At 37.4% G+C, this 20,223-nt stretch overlaps 1 protein-coding gene across 1 annotated transcript; it reads right to left on the bottom strand.

Moving 5' to 3' along the window:
• Window positions 1–1,528: 1,528 nt before the first annotated feature.
• LOC126595424 (uncharacterized) lies at window positions 1,529–2,467 on the bottom strand. The gene has a single exon (XM_050261727.1). It carries the CDS (start codon window positions 2,465–2,467, stop codon window positions 1,529–1,531), a length of 939 nt encoding a protein of 312 aa, XP_050117684.1.
• Between the last annotated feature and the right edge of the window lie 17,756 nt (window positions 2,468–20,223).

Here is a 20,223-nt window from a genome sequence, read left to right as displayed (position 1 = left end):
AATAATGCTTAAAATTAATTTTTGACATTAGTGTTAAAACTAATGGTAATTATGTTGAAGGTTATTTAGTACGCATTAGCAAAAGTTCCCACGCGGTGTTGCGGATGTTTAAAATGCTTTGGAAATATATACATACATAAAAGATTTGTAGTGTTAAACTGCGCATTATTATCAAGATATTCATAGTCACAAATTAATTAAGAATTTTTCCTTATAAAAATTTGATAAAACAACTAGATCCAAAATTGGCTGTATAAAAAACACACTACAAAATTATTAAGTCTCCTCGATCATATCTAAGAAACTAAAAGCTGACCTCTAGACAATTACATAGGCTATTAAGAAGATCCACTGTCATATAGCCTAAATTTACAATAGACCAACCTTTGAGGTCAAATTTATAAACCATATGATATGTCACCAATGGATAATAAATACATTAATCAAAACTTAAGTAATAATCTATTATCAACAACTTCTCGATCCGCAGTAAGCGTATGATGTGTCCTTCATGACTGCTTGTTCAAGGAGGCCCACCTCTCGATCCACGGTAAGTAGGACCCCGCGGTCATCCCCTCACTAGATCCCTCCTACTCCACACTAGTGAACATAATAATGGCTTTGCAACGAGGGTTCTCAAATATTATCATTGAATCTGATTCCTTGAAGGTTATCTCATGCCTAAGATTGATGATAGTGGCTGGGAGGTGCTCCCCATCATTTTCCACATTTATGCCTTGAGGAACTCCTTTCACGCTTGTGATTGGTCTTGGGTTCCGAGATCAGCTAATTTTGCGACAGACCACATGTGGTGTCTCATCAGGACGCAAAGATGTGCAATAACATCTAGGTTGAAAGACCCCCATCGTCACTTGTTGGTATCTTAAACAAAGACGGCTTTCCTTGTTCCCCGAATTAGTATTTTGTTGTAGTGGGTTTGGGCGCGTCATTTGTATTCCCTCTCTCACTTTGTATTGTTTTCTTTGCTTGTTTGCCCTTTCTAGTTTTTCGCCGCTCATGGCTTGGCCCTAGTTTAATTTATTAATTAATTTCAAAAAATAAAATAAAATAAAATTTATTATCAACAATCATGTCATATGATTTACATAATTAATCTAAAATATTGATGTCCATAGCATTGCCCATACAATTCTAAGGCGAGCTTTTCAATAAACAATGAGAGTGGGTAACAAATCTCATCCATCATCCAATCTTGTATTTACATTTATTGAAACAGTTTTCCCATTACTTGTTGAATCACATTAGGAAAAGAAAAACAATACATGTGGATGTGAGGATGATCTATAAATTGGATTCAAATGCAAAACATGTCAACCCAAAAGAATATAGTCTGTCTGTCGGCTTCTTCAACAAACCAAATCAAAACATTATTTCAATCCTATCCCATTACATTTAAAAATGACAAAAAACTATGTATCTCCCAAAAAGAAATTTCAAAAAACAAAAACAAAAAAGAAAAAAGAAAAAATAAAACCTCATGTGGAGTTGGATCTGAAGAGCAGAGAATTCAATCAGGGCCGTCCTCATTTTCACCACCTCCACTTACGTGGCGTTTCCTACAGTCGCAGTAAAAAACCGTGGTAACAACGTACCCCCAAAGCACCACTAACCCGTACAAAATTACCCAACCCAATTTATCCTCAATGCCCACCACCACCCTCGTCAGCGTCGCCATCGATGATCCCTCCATCAAATCCTCACCATCCATCACTTCCTCCAGCTTCCTCGCAACCGCCCACGTAAACAACACGAACATGCCCGACATCACCCACCCGCATAGCTTCTTACCCGCCATCAACTCCCACCCGACCCGAATTGCATCCCACCCGTACCTCTCTTCCAAAATCGACGCCACTAGCCCCAGGCCCATCATCCCCATCAGGTATATTTCCAGACCCGACCCGAGAACCATGATGACCAATCTGGACCAGGACGAATTGAATACAGTTGACAAAGTGCGGAGCACTAGTGCGGACGCGATCGACAGCGCGTAGATACAGATGGACGTGACTAACGGCCTTCTCCAAGTGATCTTGACGGCGTTAAGGGATGAGCGGAGAGTGGGGCGTTTTCCATGGATTGATGTGGAGGCGGCTGTCACGGCGGCGATGGAAGCGAGTAGTGAGAGGGCGTAGGAGGGGAAGAAGAAGACGACCTTGATGCGGAGGAGCGAGATGGCGTCGTCGCGGGACTCCTTCCAGACCTGGCGGGCCTCGAATCGCGTGGGGGCGAGGCGTGCGAGGGATTCAAGGTGGTAGATGTGGGATTTGAGGGGGTGCGAGGAGAGGGAGAGGGAGAAGAGGAGAAGGGAAAGCGGGAGGGTCGTGAGGGCAAAAATGGAAACGAAAGTCAGTTTGGTTTTTTGGAAAATCTTGAGGGAATCGAGGAGAACCTTGACAATCGTTGATCGGTGATCGTGGGAGAAGACGCCGTCTGTTTCCGACATTTTCTGTCGACGGATGACTCCACCTTCACTGCCCTTTGAAGTTTATGAGGAGTTTAAGGAAAGCTATCGACTGCCGTCTGGAATTACGGAATTTACGGTAATACCCATTTCGGCCTGATTGTCCGGGGTTTTTTATTTAGAAAACTAATGAAAAATACTTTAATACTTTGAATTTTAACAAAAAAATCATATACTAACTTTGACACACTCCGACCTAGATCGAGGCATGTTGGTCGTCACGTAAAGGTTATGTAGCCATGTGCACAGTGCAAAAACAATATTAATATAAGGAATGCGAATAAACAAAAACCAATCCAACTAGAGCACTAGATAAGAATAAGTGCAAGACGAAATTAAGTGTGTGAAGGGAAAATTATGAGTTTTCCATTATAGGGATTTCAAAATGACTAACATGTATATACAAATCAAATTTAATATACGAAAGCAGCGGAAGCATTTATAACAAATTATCAAAGCTATAGTCATGCAAATCCCCTTCAAGGTTCATAGGTTTATATATAATGCATCAAAACAATTTTAGAGAAGAACAAAGTGAATGTTTAGTCTAATACCTCTTGATCTAGACTTGAGACCAAGGATGGACCACCTCCAAGCCCTTTGTTCCTTGAACTCCTTGAGCCTAGCTTCCCTCCTTGCCTCCTCCACTTTGTTAGAATGAGTGCTCCTAGGTTCTCTTCAAGTTTCCAAAGTAGGAAACCTCTAAAGATCCTCACCCACTAGTGTAGTGAGAATGATGAAGGAATAACCAAAAGGGTGAAAGATGTGTTAGTAAAAACACCCCTAAGGTGGCCGGCCTTTGTAGTGTTAGAGAGCTATTTTTCTTTTGCCTCTTTGTTGTTTTAACACTTCAAAAACCCTAATGAACAATATCTCTATAAAGTTCCTTATATAGACAAAAAGAAACCTAGTCAACCACTTGACTAAATATCTCTCCCTTTCCACTTAAAGTGGCCGGCCTCTTGTGTTGGATTTGGGCTTTGGGCTTTTATATATTTCAAGTCATCCAATGCTTGAATAAAAGCCCAATGGGTTTAGGCCCAATGGGCCCAATTAAACCCGAACGTTTCTTTAAGCCCAAAACGATCTTTATCGCTTTTATGATTTCTTTAGACTTTCTAAATTAATCACAACACTTAATTAATCCAATTAATTATTTCCATCATTCATTAGTTACTCACTACAATAGTGTATTGGTGAACAATCTTTTAGGTTCTAATTAGCAAGGCAGTGAGGTGATTGGCACCAATCCAATTGATTATATTTAATCCAATCACTTAGTGAATTAAAACATACTTTTAATTCACCTTCTTCTTTGACGACTACATTTAATCATTTAGAAGAACTCACAAGCCATGAGTGACATCTAACCATATATCATGGCTACCCAAGCTAATGTAGAAGTTTGTTCGGAAAACCTATTCAGTTGGAATTACAATGTAATTCGATCCTTCTCTAAAACAATACTCTCAATCACATTACTAGGGTATGGAAATATTATGTCAAACCCCTAATGTGATTATTCCTTTTTATATGATTCTTTTGAGTCGTATAGGAACGCTTTGAAGGATTATTTTGTAAAAACATGTTCATTTGAGCAACATCATATAGCATGCAATTAACACTTAAAGGCGGAATCATGCTTGCATGCACTCAAAAACAAAACATTACCCATGAAATTCAAAGCCTAGTAGATTGGTGAACCAAAACTCAACTCAAAACAAAGTGAGTTGAAATCATATACCTTTGTAGATTCCTCTTTGCATAAGCAAAGGCTAATCACCCAAAGAGAGGGCCTTCATTCCTTGCATCTAAAATCTATGGATTTGGATGGATGAAAAGGTTTCTCCAAGTTCCCAAAATTGAGAACCTCTAAGTATCTTCACCAAGGTTAGATTGGAGAAGAAATGAGTGACCTTGGAGTAGTTAGTATGGCTAGATACACCCTCCAAGGGGCCGGCCTCTTTAGAGAGAAATGGAGAGACATGTTCTCTCCAATTTTCTCTAAAAGAAACCCTTAATGAATTTTGGCTATAAAGTCATATTTATACCTTAATTCATTGGAGTGGCAAACTTGTAAATAAGTCCAAAACCCACTCCATCTCTAATATGGCCGGCCATTGGGATATTTTTGGACTAATTGGGCCTTTGTGAATCATTATTCATTAAGTTGTCATACAACTTAAGTTAATGGGCTTGACGTTCGAAGCCCATTGGGCCTTAAGGTCCAAAACTATCCCGAGGTCTTTAACGAACTTATTCATTTGATTAATTAACATATTAATTAATCCTTGCCATAAATAATTAAACCATTTAATTATTCTTACTCATCTCCTTTGTTTCTTCAATCTCCACCTTACACGGTGTACGATCCATTAGGTTCCTTTTAGCGAGGCAGTGGGCGATTAAAACCATTTCAAATCGATTGTGAATTTGAAACTTACTTTCAATTCTACCTTTAGTGATTATACACGTTTAGGGCTTCCACAAACCATGAGTGACACCTAGCAGCATATCATGGTTACCCAAGCTAATCAGAAGAAGTGGAGAACCTATTCAGTTTAGGACTACAAATGCAATACGGTCTTTCTCTAATACAATACTCTTGACCACATTGTTTGGTTTGATAGTTTATTTATTCATGTCTACTATCCAATGTGATTCGTGTGCTTATATGATTACCTTGAATGTGATTTGGAACGACTTCCTAAATCTCATTCATACTCTGGCGCCAGAGATTCTAAATCATATCATAGAGTATTCTCCCTCAAACGGTTTGAAGGTTAGAGATCCCTTGTTGCGCATTCACTTGTCTCCATGGCTAAGTGGCTTAACCCCAACGATGCCGTGGACACCCCGATGGGGTGACTTTGACATAATCAAAGATCAAGGACTTAACCACAAGACAACTGTGATGCCTCAGGTCAAAGGACTACTTTGCATTATCCCAACCATGAGTTCTCATGTGACAGGAATATGAGAACTCTTCGTTGATCGTGTTCAGTGAACTCATTCTCTATTGAGCACCTACGTACTTGTCTTGATGTCACACACACCAATGACTCGAGACTAGTCACTCTCCCTGAGAGAAGACACAGGACGTACTGATCTTAACGGACTGTCAATGCCCAATTGGCAATCCTATGATCAGGAACGTTTAGGATGTGTCTACGAAAGAATGGTCTCATGAATCTAACTTCTTTAGATCGTATTCTTCCAATCACATATTCCTTGGACTTATCGTTTAAGCATATAACATTTATATGAGACGGCTCAAACAATAATCTTTGCCCTTTATATTTAAACTAGATTAGTTTAACATGTGAAATGTTCGTAAAGTATCATCACATGATTGGTTTTAGGGCACATTTCCAACACGCTTTCCTTTATTACGCTCGATACTTCGGCCGAAGATTCCCGAATCATATCTTAGAGTATTCTTCCTCTCTTATTGAGGATTAGAGATTCTTTGTTGCGCATACACTTGCCTTTATGACTAAGTGGCTTAACCCCAATTATGCCGTGGACACCCGCGAATGGGGAGACTTTGACAAAATCAAAGATTAAGTACTTAACCACAAGACAACGACGATGCCTCAGGTCAAAGGACTACTTACATTATTACAACCATTAGAGTTACTTGCTTGACATGTGAGTAGACCTCCATGCAAGTACTCTCGTTTGATTGTGTTCAGTGAACTCATTCTCATAATGAGCACCTACATACTTGTCTTAGTGTCACAACACGAATGGGATGAGACTTTCCATCCTTCCATTTGAAGCAGACACAGTATGTACCGGTTTAAGCATTGTCAGTATCCCTCCGACAATCCAATGACCAGGAACCTTTTAGGACATTTGGTTATGTGAAGAAGGTCTCTGTAGTCTAACATCATTAGATTACTTCTTCAATCGATCCATTGTCCATGGATACACTATTTAGGACATATATCGTTTATTGAGATAGTCCTAATTAGTATCTTTGCCATTTGATGTATAAGATTCATCTATACATCGATTTATTTGTCCTGAAAGGTTTCTTCCAAAGATTGACTTTCAGGGCATATTTCCAACAGTGTGATTGCACGACCAGAGCATAAGTAGCCTAAGTGTAGTCCAACAGGACGAATACTAATTATACAGAACCCAAAGGTGATCTGATGTGAAATTTAACTAACACACAAATTAAAACCCTATTAAGATAGTTGTAGTATATGAAAGTATGGATCGTTCTAGACCGGGGATTAACTAGGGATGCTAATCTACACAAATTTGACTCAAAAACACAAAACTAGACTTAGAAACACAAAACTAAACACTTAAGACTTAAAACTAATTCAAATTACTCAAAATAGCAAAACTAAGTGAAATTGACTCAAAATTGACTCTAGAGAGTTAATTGGACGAATTTAAGACTATTAAGACTCAAAACACTAAATTGGACAGATTTGAACACATTTCTAACTAATCTAACACACTTAATTAAAGGGGGGGGGGATTGATTTGGACGAAATTTAACTAAACTAAACAGATTGCAAAACAAAGTAAATTAGGTGATTTGTATGATGAAAACTTAGCTAGATGATCCTTCTTCACACATGAACCATATGCAACATAAATCGATTTCCAGTGTTGTTTCTTTAAACCATGAATGACAATGCCCCAAATTAATTGTGAATGCACTAATTAACTTTCAGATTTCCCTAAATTCATTGAATTGAATGGACAACGCATCGCAATCAAATTATTTTTATCAAATTCCCTATATGAACAGCATGATAGAGATACATATCAAAGATCATTATGTTCTATGAAAATCATAAGCATTGACAAGGCAATCATAACTATGAACTGCATGATACTCTTGCCAAGAATTTACTTAACACGATTGTGACTAGCAATCTCCACTACTTTTAATTATAAGTTCATAACGATTAGGTGAAATTCCCTTATAATTTAGCATCAAATCCCTACATGCAAACTAAGTATGCATCCTTAATAAACACACAAGAATAGGTTCTCAATAACGCAGATAAGTAAATCACATTCATGTTTTACGAAACAATAAGTGAAAGTAATCAATTCATATTAAACATATGTCCATGGCTTCAAATTCACCTCTAACTAAAAAAGAATTAGTTCCTCATGTTCATAATTATTGAAAAGCAAAATAAAATAAACATGGAAACGAAACGAGGGAAGAAAGAACTCTTAGAACTCCAATGGTTGTAGGTGGCTTGCGGCACAAGGTCCTCCTACTCCAATGGAAGCCACAGCAAGGCTTATTCTTTTCCAATATTGTAGCAAAATGTGTTTCTGTGACGTAGAATTATATGGGGGGTGGTGCTGCGAAATTGTGGCTAAAAACATATATTTATAGGCTAGGGTTTTCACAATTTCTGAAAGGAAAAGTCATAGGGTTTGCGGCACAAGGCTTGGGCCTCAATCCAAGAGGGAAAAAGACTAGGGTTTGGCAGATTTTAGGGTTTCTAGAAGGTATAAGGTGCGGCACTCTTTTAGGACTTCTTGAAAGAGTGTGTTGTGGCTGATTTCTGACCTTCTAGAAGAGGAGAGGCGCCACCTTTCTAGGGCTTCTAGCAAGGTTGGTGCGGCACATGTATAGGAGAAGGGATAGGCCTTCTACAAGGGATTTAGGTCCCCTTGCAACTGATTACTCATCTTCCAAGACTTGAACTAATTTCTCCATCTCTTTAGCACGTTCCTAGCTTCACTTGACCTTCAAAAACGTCCATTCCTTATGCTCCACATGCATGCAATCCAATCCAATCTAGCACAAAATTGCTCTAAAATGCTTCAAAATGCATTTTCTTGCCAACTTTGCCAATTAGACCTACAAACATACAAAAGTAGCTTAAATCACTATAATAAACACAAACTAACTATGAAAATGCAAGAAAACAAGCTAACTAAGTTGCATAAATATACTCCTATCAAATTCCCCCACACTTAGCTTTTGCTAGTCCTCGAGCAAAACAAAACAAACAAAACATAACCTAGACCTTCCAACATTTGCCTTAGGGATTTCCAATGAAACATGACATATTAAAAATCACTACTCACATAGATTTTAGTTATCCTTACCCTCGAGCACACACTTAATCACAGTCACCACTCACTAGCTTGCATTTAATCCATTTAAAAAAATGTTTTGAATGTAGTAACATGCCTTAGAGAATTCCCTCAATTCCTCACTAGAGATACTCTCTATTTTCACACAGATTTTCTAACTACACTCCCTATACTAGGTATATGTGAGAAGATTGATGTAAACATGAAGACTAACACTCACATAAGTTATAATCAAAGAAAGCACTTTCTGGAATTATTAATGCATGTGTATACATATAATCTCATGAACGGAATGTCACTACTTAGACACGAGAACCTGGGATACCATATGCTCAAACCAATCCCAAACTCCACATTATTGAAACACATAACACCTAAGATAGAAGTCTAAGGGTTGTAATAGGGCTAAGGGTATTGGCTAACAAAGAAAGGTCAAGGATAAACAAAGGTTCTTAAAGCAATAGTAAGCAAAGTAATGAAATTGACACTTAGAATTCACTTTTGAATGCAAAACTCCACTTTAAACACAAAGGGACGATTCACACAATACTTAGGGCCAGATTCAAACTTTTGGACCATTTCTTCAACAATCAATACTTGTGAGTTCATTCTCACTTATTTAGAACTCTTTTCCTTTCTTTTTCCACTTTTTATTCTTTTTCACGTTTTTTTTTCTTTTTTTTCTACATAACCTTCCCCCACACTTGATTTCTGCAATATGTTTGATCAAAAGGAATTCCCTCTAAGTCATGCTCCACTATACTTTAAGAACAAGGGTATGGATAGTCCTATTCTAGGCTTGGTCGGGGTAATGTGGCTAACAACGAAAATAGGCTAACTAAGGCTCAAAGAGGTTAAACCTACAAAACAAATGCATGGGATGAAGGCTTTTTGGCTCTGGTGGTAACTACTAAACAACTTCATCTTGTTATATTTTATGCACTCAATTTTAAGCTTTGAATGAAACGAGCATGAGTTCTAGTATTTGGAACTAAAATGATAAAGCGCATTCTAAGTAGCAACCAAGCAAAGAATAATGAGATCATGCAACGACTTTAGAAAAAAAGAAATTCACGAATTAATAACTCTCCAAATAAAGTATAGGCTCAAGCCTCTTAGGGTTGTAGCGTTAGTTTGAATTCCTTCCTTCAAGCATGTTACAAAAAGTGATTTTTTCTTCTTTTTCGATTACATGTGAATTTGTAAACGTCAACTATAACCCAGTATTAACCAAAGAGCATATCAAACTTCCACCCATGTTTGTAGCTTTCTTTAACAGTCATGCAATTAAAAACCAAATCCTCATCATTGTGTTGGAAGGTACCCTAAGACACAAACAAACAAAAACGACTCTTTTTTTTATCTTTTTCAAAACTTTTTTCTATTTTTTTCTTTCTTTTTCTGTTATATGACACAAAAACCACGTTGAAACACACTAAAAACACTTAAAAACAGTGAGAAACAACTCTAGTAGTGCTAGGTGGTGAAATCCTACACGTTTCAAACATAAACTCACACTCAAACAAGCAAACAACACAACTAACAAACACGACAATCATGGCAAAATAAAAACAAGAAAGAGTAGAGTTTAAAAATGCAAATCTGGTTATGGAGCTAGAATTCCATCAAGCCCTCGTTTGAACACATGGGTTGCCTCCCAAGAAGCGCTTGCTTTAAGTCTTCCAGCTGGACGATACATTCATTTAAGCTTCAATAGGGCCCATGGCATGGAGGGGTATGTCCTCCACAACATGCTCCTCAAAAGTCTCATAGTAGGGCTTCAAACGGTGTCCATTGACTTTTAATTCATGTCCCATCTTCAAACTTTGAATTTGGACTACACCATAAGGGAAAACATTAGTAATAACAAAAGAGCCAATCCATTTAGAAAGCAACTTGCCCGGAAACAAACGAAGGTGGGAATTCAAGAGAAACACTTTTTGCCCTATGGAGAATGTTTTGCCATGAATCATCTTGTCATGGGCCACCTTTGTTTTCTTTTTATAAATGTGAGCGTTTTCATAAGCCTCATTCCAAATCTCTTCAAGCTCATTCAATTGAAGCTTCCTATGAATTTCAGCGGCATCAATGTCTATATTGAATGTCTTAACTGCGCGATGTGCACGATGCTCTAACTCAATCGGAAGATGACATGGTTTCCCATAGATGAGACGAAATGGGGACATCCCAATTGGTGTTTTGTAGGCCGTATGATATGCTTACAATGCATCATTCAAACGCAAGCTCCAATATTTCCTAGTTGGTCCAACCGTCTTCTCCAAAATCTGCTTGATTTCCCTTTTCGAAACCTCGGCTTGCCTACTTGTTTGAGGATGATAAGGTGTTGAAACATTATGCGTGACATTGTACTTCTTGAGCAGCGCCTCAATAGTTCGATTGCAAAAAATGGGAACCCCCATTACTTATAAGAACTCTTGGCATTCCAAACCTTGCAAATATGTTAGTTTTAACAAAATCTGCAACCACTTTAGAATCATTAGTACGGGTGGCTTTTACTTCCACCCATTTCGACACATAATCCACAACAAGTAATATATATAGGAAACCATGTGAGGAAAGAAAAGGACCCATGAAATCAATCCCCCATACATGAAAAATTTCGACAGAATAGATAGGATGCTGCAGCATTTGGTCTTTTGCACTTATATTACCCATTCTTTGACAACGATCACAAGTCATTCAAAAAGTTCTAGCATCCCTAAGGATAGTAGGCCAATAAAATCCACATTCTAAAACCTTATGTGTTGTGTGTTATGTGCCAAAATGACCCTCACATGCATAAGTGTGACAGAAAGTTAAAATCGAATGAAACTCGGAAGCATGCACACACATACGTAGAATTGGATCAGGGCAATATTTCCATAAATAAGGGTTATCCCAAACATAAAACCATGCATCTTTCTTGAGTTTATCATGTTGGTGCTTATTGAGGGTGCTTGGAACTTGCTTAGTGACCAAATAGTTACGTAAATCGACATACCATGGCTCACTTACCAAATGGTCAGCAGCTGCTCATCTGGGAATGTCTCTGGGATAGGCATGGCATCCTCTTCATGCACCATATGGCTCAAGTGGTCAGCCACCACGTTTTCACTCCCTTTCTTGTCTCGGATTTCCACGTCAAACTCTTGGAGAAGTAACATCCAACGAATAAGCCTTGGCTTGGCCTCCTTCTTTGTGAGCAAATACTTCAAAGCTGCATGATCAGTGTAAATTATAACTTTAGTGATAAGAGCATATTTATACGACTGAGTTAGCTTGTTCTCACGCATTTATGTTGTTATTTCTTAGTTAATTATGTATTTTAAGCTATTTTCGTGTGTTTGTAGGTCCATAGGCCTTATGAAGCAATAAGATGCATTTTGGTGCATTTTGGAGCAGTTTTAGGCTTGGAATGAATAGCACATGCATGGAGCAAGGTGGATGGACGAAATTGAAGACTAAAGAGGCTAGGAAGGTGTTAAAAAGAAAGAAGAATTAATGTAAAAATGACAAAGAGCTCAGCCACAAAGGGGTGTCACTCCACCATTCACCTTTCCATCATTGCCGTGCACCACCATTGCACTCCCTTTGGATTCCTATGCTATGCATCATCATCCATGTTCCCTCCATTGACTCATTTGTTGCATCATTCCACCTCTCTTTCCTTTCTCTACCATGTGCACAATCATTCATGTTCCCTAGCTGCAACACCACTCCATTTTACCCCCATGCTTTGCATCATCACTTCACTTTCACCTTTGAATAATTTCAAACACCACTCATTGCACTCAATTGCTACACCATTCCTTGTTCCCTCCATGATTTTAGATTTCATGCATCATTACATTGATTCCTTGCACTCAATTACTACACCATTCCTTGTTCCCTCCACCATTTCAGATTCATGCATCATTACATTGAATCATTGCACTCAATTGCTACACCATTCCTTGTTCCCTCCATAATTTCAGATTTCATGCATCCTTACATTGAATCATTGCACTCAATTGCTACACCATTCCTTGTTCCCTCCATCATTTCAAATTTCATGCATGATTGCACTCAATTGCTACACCACTCCATGTTCCCCTCCATTGCCATGCACTTCCTCTATAAAAGGAAGTGTGTGTAACATAAATTTAGTATATACTTGGTTAGATCATTCACTCCCATTTTAACACAACCTTCATCCAAACACATCCATTCATCTTCATATCCATTCCTCCATACAAACAAACCTTCAAACACTCACCAACACCTTCTGCCGTAGCAAAGGAAGGGAAGGAAAGTGCTTGGATGTGCTTGCTATCCAACTTGGATCGTTGGAGCGTTTAGGTGTTTTCTTTCTTTTGTTTCTAATGTTTAAATTCATTTCCTTTCGTTTTGTTGTAAATATCAGTGGCTAAACCCCTCTTGGCTAGGGGTGATTTCAAAGCCATGATTATGTGTGCAATATAATTTGATAAATTCCAGTTATGAACTCTTGAATCGTGAATGCAATTGGCTTAACTATTTGATTGATAACTTATTTGTATTTGTTAATTAAGGGTCGACACTTAATTGGCATGCATAAATCCGATGCTAGAATATAAGAAAGTTTCACATAATCGTTACAAACTTATATTCATAAGTAGTGGAGGTCGCTTATAAACGATCGAGTTAAGTTTAATTCTAGCATGAGTGACATGATGTCATAGTTGCAAGTGCTTTGTCAATGCTTATGATTTTCATTAAACGTAATGATCTTTGATTGTATCTCTATTATGATGTCATGTAGGGAACTTTTGAAGAATGTTTTGGGTTGTCGAATGATGTCATCCAATCCAATAAAACAAGGAAAATTTGAGGGTTAACTAGTGATGTCACAGTTAATTTGGGGCATTGTTGTTCATAATTCAATGAAGTAGTAACTGGAAATCGAGTTGTTTGCATACATATCATGTGTGGAGAAAAAGCCTCTAGCTATCCCATCCATCATCTTATTTTTCAAATTTGTTTTACAATCTGTCTAGTTTTTCATACTTTTTGTTTGTTTCAACTTCGTCCAAAACTCAATTCCTTTTTACTTTAGTGTGTCTAATTAGTTAGAATCTATTTTAATTTGTGTTTTTAAATGTTTTGATTCAAGTAAAAGTCAATTTTCGTCCAAAGTCATTCCTAGTGTCTAGTTTAAGTTCATTTGGTTGTTTTAAGCTGTTTTGAGTATTTTAAGTTTGCTTTGAGTCTTGTGAGTCTTGTTAAGTGTTTTTAAGTTTAGTTTTATGTTTTTGAGTCAGTTTAGAGGTTATTAGTAAGCCCTCCTAATCCCCAGTCCAGAACGATCCCTGCTTATACTTGTACTACAATTGTCAAAAGAGGGTTAAATTTGTGTGTTAAGATAATTTTCGCATCAAGTTTTTGGCGCCGTTGCCGGGGATTAGCAACTTTGCTAATCCCTTGTTATTTCTTTTTGTTTATTTTCGTGTCTTTTGTTTTTAGTTACTGACTTTGTTTCTGTTTGTGTTTTTTTTTTTTTTTTTTTACTTTTGATATTTGATTTAGTTTTGTTTCCTTGATTTCAGGTACTAGAGAAGTAAGACATGGAATTTGCTACCATTCTAGCTCAATTGGCGGAACTTACTTCTCAATTGTCACAATATGCCGAAAGGACCACAATGCAAAGTGTCCCTACATGTGGTGTGTCTTATAGGCAAGGATATCTAACTCAACAATATTCTCAATTCGCTGCGAATGAAGATGTTTGGGGTTATCAAGGCCATAGCCAATCATGGGACAACATGTTTTCCAACACTTACAATTCAGATTGGAGAGATTATTCAGATTACATAGAACCTTAACAATTCCAACAAGATGGATATTGGCTGTAAGAAGAGGAGTTCCATTCAAGACCTATGTAGCCATCACAACCTCATATACAATATGCTCAATCAAACTCAGGTTCATCAATAGATTATGATTGAATTTTTGATGAAATAAATTCTTTGGTGCAGGGCTCACAAAATCAAACCAAGGAGGCTCAACAAGGTGGATATTGGCAGCAATCTGATGAGTTTTATTTAACACCTATGCAGCCACCACAGCTTCCCCTACAACAATTCCAATCAAATTCAAGTATGTCCACGGATAGTGATCAAAATTTTCAATTACTAACCTCTTTGCTGCAGGGGCAGCAAAATCAAAATGAAACAATGCTTAATCAAGCTAAGGAGATGAGCGAATTAAAAAATCAACTTGGAGAGATTATGGAGTTCACGGCACAAATTCAAGAGCAAAGTGAACTCTCCAACTCAACTATTGAAAATTTGAAGGAAGATTTTGAAATCCATGATGCTATCACTTTGGGAAGTGCTATAGAGGTTGGAGGTGAACCCAAGACATCCAAACCAAGCCAAAACATGGATAAACAGCTGATGCTCGAAGAAGAAGAGAATAACAAAGCCATGGCAAGGGAAGAACCACCCTTGCCGCAGCCTCATATGCCCTCTATGCCTTCCACTACAACCAAGGTAAGCCTAAATTCAATTCGTCTTGACCCTGTTTCACCAAATGTGTTGGAAATGTGCCCTAAAACCAATCATATGATGATACTTTACGGATATTTCACATGTTAAACTAATCTAGTTTAATATCAAGGGCAAAGATTATTGTTTTGAGCCGTCTCATATAAATGTTATATGCTTAAACGATAAGTCCAAGGAATATGTAATTAGGAGAATGTAATTTAAAGAAGTTAGATTCATGAGACCATTCTCTTTCGAATACATATCCTAAATGTTCCTGATCATAAGATTGCCAATTGGGGATTGACAGTCCGTTAAGATCAGTACGTGCTGTGTCTTCTCTCAGGGAGAGTGACTAGTCTCGAGTCATTGGTGTGATTGACACCAAGACAAGCATGTAGGTGCTCAATAGAGAATGAGTCCACTGAACACGATCAACGAGGAGTTCTCATACTCATGTCACATGAGAACTCATGGTTGGGATAATGCAAAGTAGTCATTTGACCTGAGGCATCATAGTTGTGTTGTGGTTAAGTCCTTGATCTTTGACTATGTCAAAGTCACTCTGTCAGAGGTGTCCACGACATAGTTGGGGTTAAGCCACTTAGCCAAGCCATGGAGGCAAGTGAATGCGCAACAAGGGATCTCTAACCTTCAAACCGTTTGAGGGAGAATACTCTATGATATGATTAAGAACCTCTGGCCAGAGTATGAATGAGATTTAGGAAGTCATTCCAAATCACATTCAAAGTAATCATATAAGTAAATGAATCACATTGGATAGTAGACATGAATAAACTATCAAACCAAACAATGTGGTCAAGAGCATTGTATTAGAGAAAGACCGTATTGCATTGTAATCCTAAACTGAATAGGTTCTCCACCTCTTCTGATTAGCTTGGGGGGTAACCATGACATACTGCTAGGTGTCACTCATGGTTTGTGGAAGCCCTAAACATGTATAAACACTAAAGGGAGAAGTGAAAGTAAGTTTCAATTCACAATTGATTTGAAAGAGTTCTAATCGCCCACTGCCTCGCTAAAAGGAACCTAATGGATCGTACGCCGTGTAAGGTAAAGATTGAAGAAACAACGGAGATGAGTAAGGATAATTAAATGGTTTAATTATTTATGGCTAGGATTAATTAATATGTTAATTAATCAAACAAATAAAGTTCGTTGAAGACCTCGGGTTAGTTTTGGGCCTCAAGGCCCAATGGGCTTCGAACGTCAAGCCCATTGACTTAAGTTGTATGACAACTTAATGACAAAATATTCACAAAGGCCCAAACAGCCCAATAACACCCTATGGCCGCCCATATTGTTAAAGGAGTGGGTTTTGGACTTATTACAAGTTTGCCACTCGAATAAAGATAGGTATAAACATGACTTTATAGCCTTTTCTTCATTAGGGTTTCGTTTAGAGAAAAGATGAGAACACAATGTCTCTCCCTTTCTCTCTAAGAGGCCGGCCCCCTTGGAGAAGATTAGCTAGCAATCTCTCATCCTCCAAGGTCACTCATCTCTTCTTTAAGTCCCTCCTTGGTGTGGAAAAATTAGAGGTTCTCAATTTTGGGAACTTGGAGAATCCTGTCAACCATCCTCATCCAAGAAATCCATGGATCTAAGAAGCAAGGAATGAAGGCCCTCTCCTTGGGTGATTAGCCTTTGCTTATGCAAAGAGGAATCAACGAAGGTATAAAATCTCTCAACTCACTTTGTTCTTGAGTTGAGTCTTGGTTCACCTTTCTACTAGGCTTTGAATTTCATGGGTAATGTTTGTTTTGAGTGCATACAAGCATGATTCCGCCTTTAATTGTTAATTGCATGCCATAGATGTTGCTCAAATGAACATGTTTTTCACAAAATTTCCTTCAAGTGGTATCAGAGCCTAGGTCTAGTAGTTGGTGAATCCTTTTGGGTTTTGTAGTTCATAGTCTTTGATTTGAATGTTGTAATTGTTACAAGCTTTATTCTTGCTTCTTTGAATGTAAATTTTGTTAGAAAATTTTCCATCTCAAATGTTGTAGATGTAGTTCATATGAGCATGAATTTTGGAGCTAAAATTTGGTGTCATGTTTTTGGGGAAATTCGGCCAAATCCAAAGGGTGGTTTTTTGGGTTCTTGTTTGTCTTGTTAAAAGTGTTTTAAGGTGACTTTTGGAACCCCTAAGTACCCTAGGATGTTAACCCCCTTTTGAGTAGTGAAATTTTGAATTTTATTGAGTGAAAACATTCATGGAGCTCTTATGAGTTTTCATGTGTGTTCTTCAATGTTCTTGATGTTCTTACCAAGAACAAAAAGTTTTGGTGTTTTGATTCAATATGCTTGTTGCTTTGAATAAAGTTTTGGTTTATTATTGATTGGTGATGGATGATTGGTGATGGATGGTTTATGCCTTTATTGTTTGACAAAACATTTTTCTTACAACTCATCTCAATCAACTTTTCCTCACCTGCCTATTCACTTGCACAAAACACTTTCAAATTTTTGAATTTTTCACCAAAACCTTTTCCCCCCTCCTTTTTCACTTTCACCAACCGGCCACCCTATTAAAATAGGGTACTTTTGGGGCTTTTATGCAATTACATAAAGTTTTGATATTGTTGTGTATTTGTACTTTGACCCGAAAGTTTACATTTTTACGTAAGGGCCCAAAAACACTAAAGGACAAATTGTTTTGCTCCTTTAATGAAGTTTTTGTATTTGATAAAATTTTTGGGTTCTAGTTGTAATTACATGAAGTAGTGGACTTTTGTGTTCTTACAAAGTGACCTCAAAAGTTTGTGTTTTGCAACACAGCCCAAAAAGTTGTGGTTATTGCATTTGGCCCAAATTAGTTGAGAACAAAATAGTTTTGTATCTTTAAATGAGAATTGGATTTTCATTTCATTTAGCTCCATTTAAATCAATTCTATGGAAACAAAAACCAAATGAAAATGTTGCATTCAAGTTTAATTAGTTAAAGCGTTAATTAATTAAAGAAATGGTGATTATGAACCTAAGCCTACGATAATTGAGCTATGTGAAAGGCCATCTCAAATTTGTTTGAACCATGGGAATGTGTAGATTAGATTTTGGTTGTAATTTGATATGATCAAATGTTGTAAAAGAGCGTAAGCACTTCTTTACTTTAAAGTAATTTGTTTTGATCAAATGTTGTAAAAGAGCATAAGCTCTTCTCTACTTTGAAGTACTGCTTTCTTGTTTCATTTGATATGCATGAAATTGGAGTAGTTGGGTCCAACGCCCAATAGGAAAAACACACCTTAATATGATTAAACGCGTAACTAAAATCAATCACCATCCCTAGACCGATATTCAACACTAGGCTCATGTTGGATCTAATCAAAGGTTCATAGTCATCCTAAGGCCCTAAGGCAACTATATAGTCCATCAATGAATGCAAACCTTATGTTAGTAGTACCATATACTCTTGCTTTAAAAACCGTTTTACAAGCATAGTGGGAGTATTATATACAACTAAACCAATCACATGGACTAATAGTTATAATAGGACCAAATTGTTTTAATAAGATTAAAATGCATGCTTATATGTGATGAGACCTAAAACCCTCAACCAAACCATTATTAAGTTGATAAGCGTGAGAGTACTTTGAACACTCTTTCGTGGCCTTCCACCGTGGTAGGCTCCGATCATTTGTGACTCGTACACCGACTTCACCCTATCATGGGGGAGTACAAAGTGCGTGCTTACACTCAGGAGGAGTTCTATATGCATACATGATGTTGTGAAGGTAGGCAACGAGAATGATCAACATCATATCATTGTGAGGTTGTTCTTGAACCCCTACTCGAACTTGCATGGTGGGAATGACTTAACTAAGTGCAATGGAGCCAACATCATATCATTGTGAGGCTTCATTCTCTAGAGGCCAAATAAGATGGGTACTTGCAAGAGATGCAAATAAGTAAGCGTACTCTCTCATTATTATTGATGCTACCTAACATCATATTATTGTGAGGTGGGCTTGGTAATGATGAGTCTCCCATACCCTACTAAGAGTTTCCTCCAAAACTCTCGAATTCGGATGAGGGATATGGAATTTGCCAAAAATAGTGGGTGGTGCTATTTGATTTAAAGGCCCAGATCAAATAGCTTAAAATCAATCAATTTATATTCGTTATGTATTTATTTACCAATATATTTGCAAACGCTATCCAAAACTTGACAAAGAAAAAGCCGAAAGCTTTAGTTTCCGGATTTGGTACTACAATCCCATAGATTGTCTATAATGGCTTGTATATATACCTAAGTAGTCTCATCCTCACGATCTTCCTATTGATAATGTATCATTGGAAGAACATGTTAGATAAGTGTATCATAAAGAGGACAACACTTTTAATGTCATAATTCTTCAATTACAAATTGTTGTACGAAGAAATAAGAGTTGCTTTGAACAACCCTTAGCTAATGCAAACATTAGTGCTTGTTTCTTTGTTACATGAACAAGGAACTTGAGAAGTAAGCACAAGGGCATGGACACTTTATGTGCCATGATTCTTCACTTACAAATTGTTGTATGAAGAAATGAGAGTTGCCTTGAACAACTCTTGAAAGTTTGTAATTATGTTTAGAACATAATGGTTGGTTGACAAAAATAGTCCATCAACATGGACTTATGATGATTTTGAATCATTCAGTGTTGAAGTGTTAAACCACTTCTAGAGACGGAAACTAGGCAAGGACTATATAGTGAACAATAACCACACGCTCTCCAAATCGTTTCATGTGTATAACACAATTGAAATAAGTTTCAAGAGAGATAGTGGGAGTTTAGGGACCATGACTATTGTAGTCAAAGGAGAAGTCAAATGAAGAAGGGGAAATAACTCGTAGGGAACAAACTTTCTTTATGAAAGGATGGACATTGGAAGGGGTATTTGCAAGAAATGTCTTGCAAGTGTCAAGAACACACCTTTCGAAGGTGTTGTAAATTGTTCTTGAAAAGTTCAAAACAGTTGGTTCTTCTACTTGAATGCTTGATTCCGTATTAGTAACTATGTTTTACAATCGTTGTAAAAGTGTGGCTAATAAGAAGTAGAAGATTAATGAGAGAAAAGTACTTCACATTTGGAATGTGAATCAAATTTAGATCTCTGCGAAAGCAGATCGTACTTACT

The sequence above is a fragment of the Malus sylvestris genome, chromosome 13 (assembly GCF_916048215.2).
Source record: "Malus sylvestris chromosome 13, drMalSylv7.2, whole genome shotgun sequence".
Taxonomy (NCBI): Eukaryota; Viridiplantae; Streptophyta; class Magnoliopsida; order Rosales; family Rosaceae; genus Malus; species Malus sylvestris.
The sequence above is the reverse complement of the archived record's forward strand: the minus strand, read 5'-3'. Positions and strand labels throughout refer to the sequence as shown.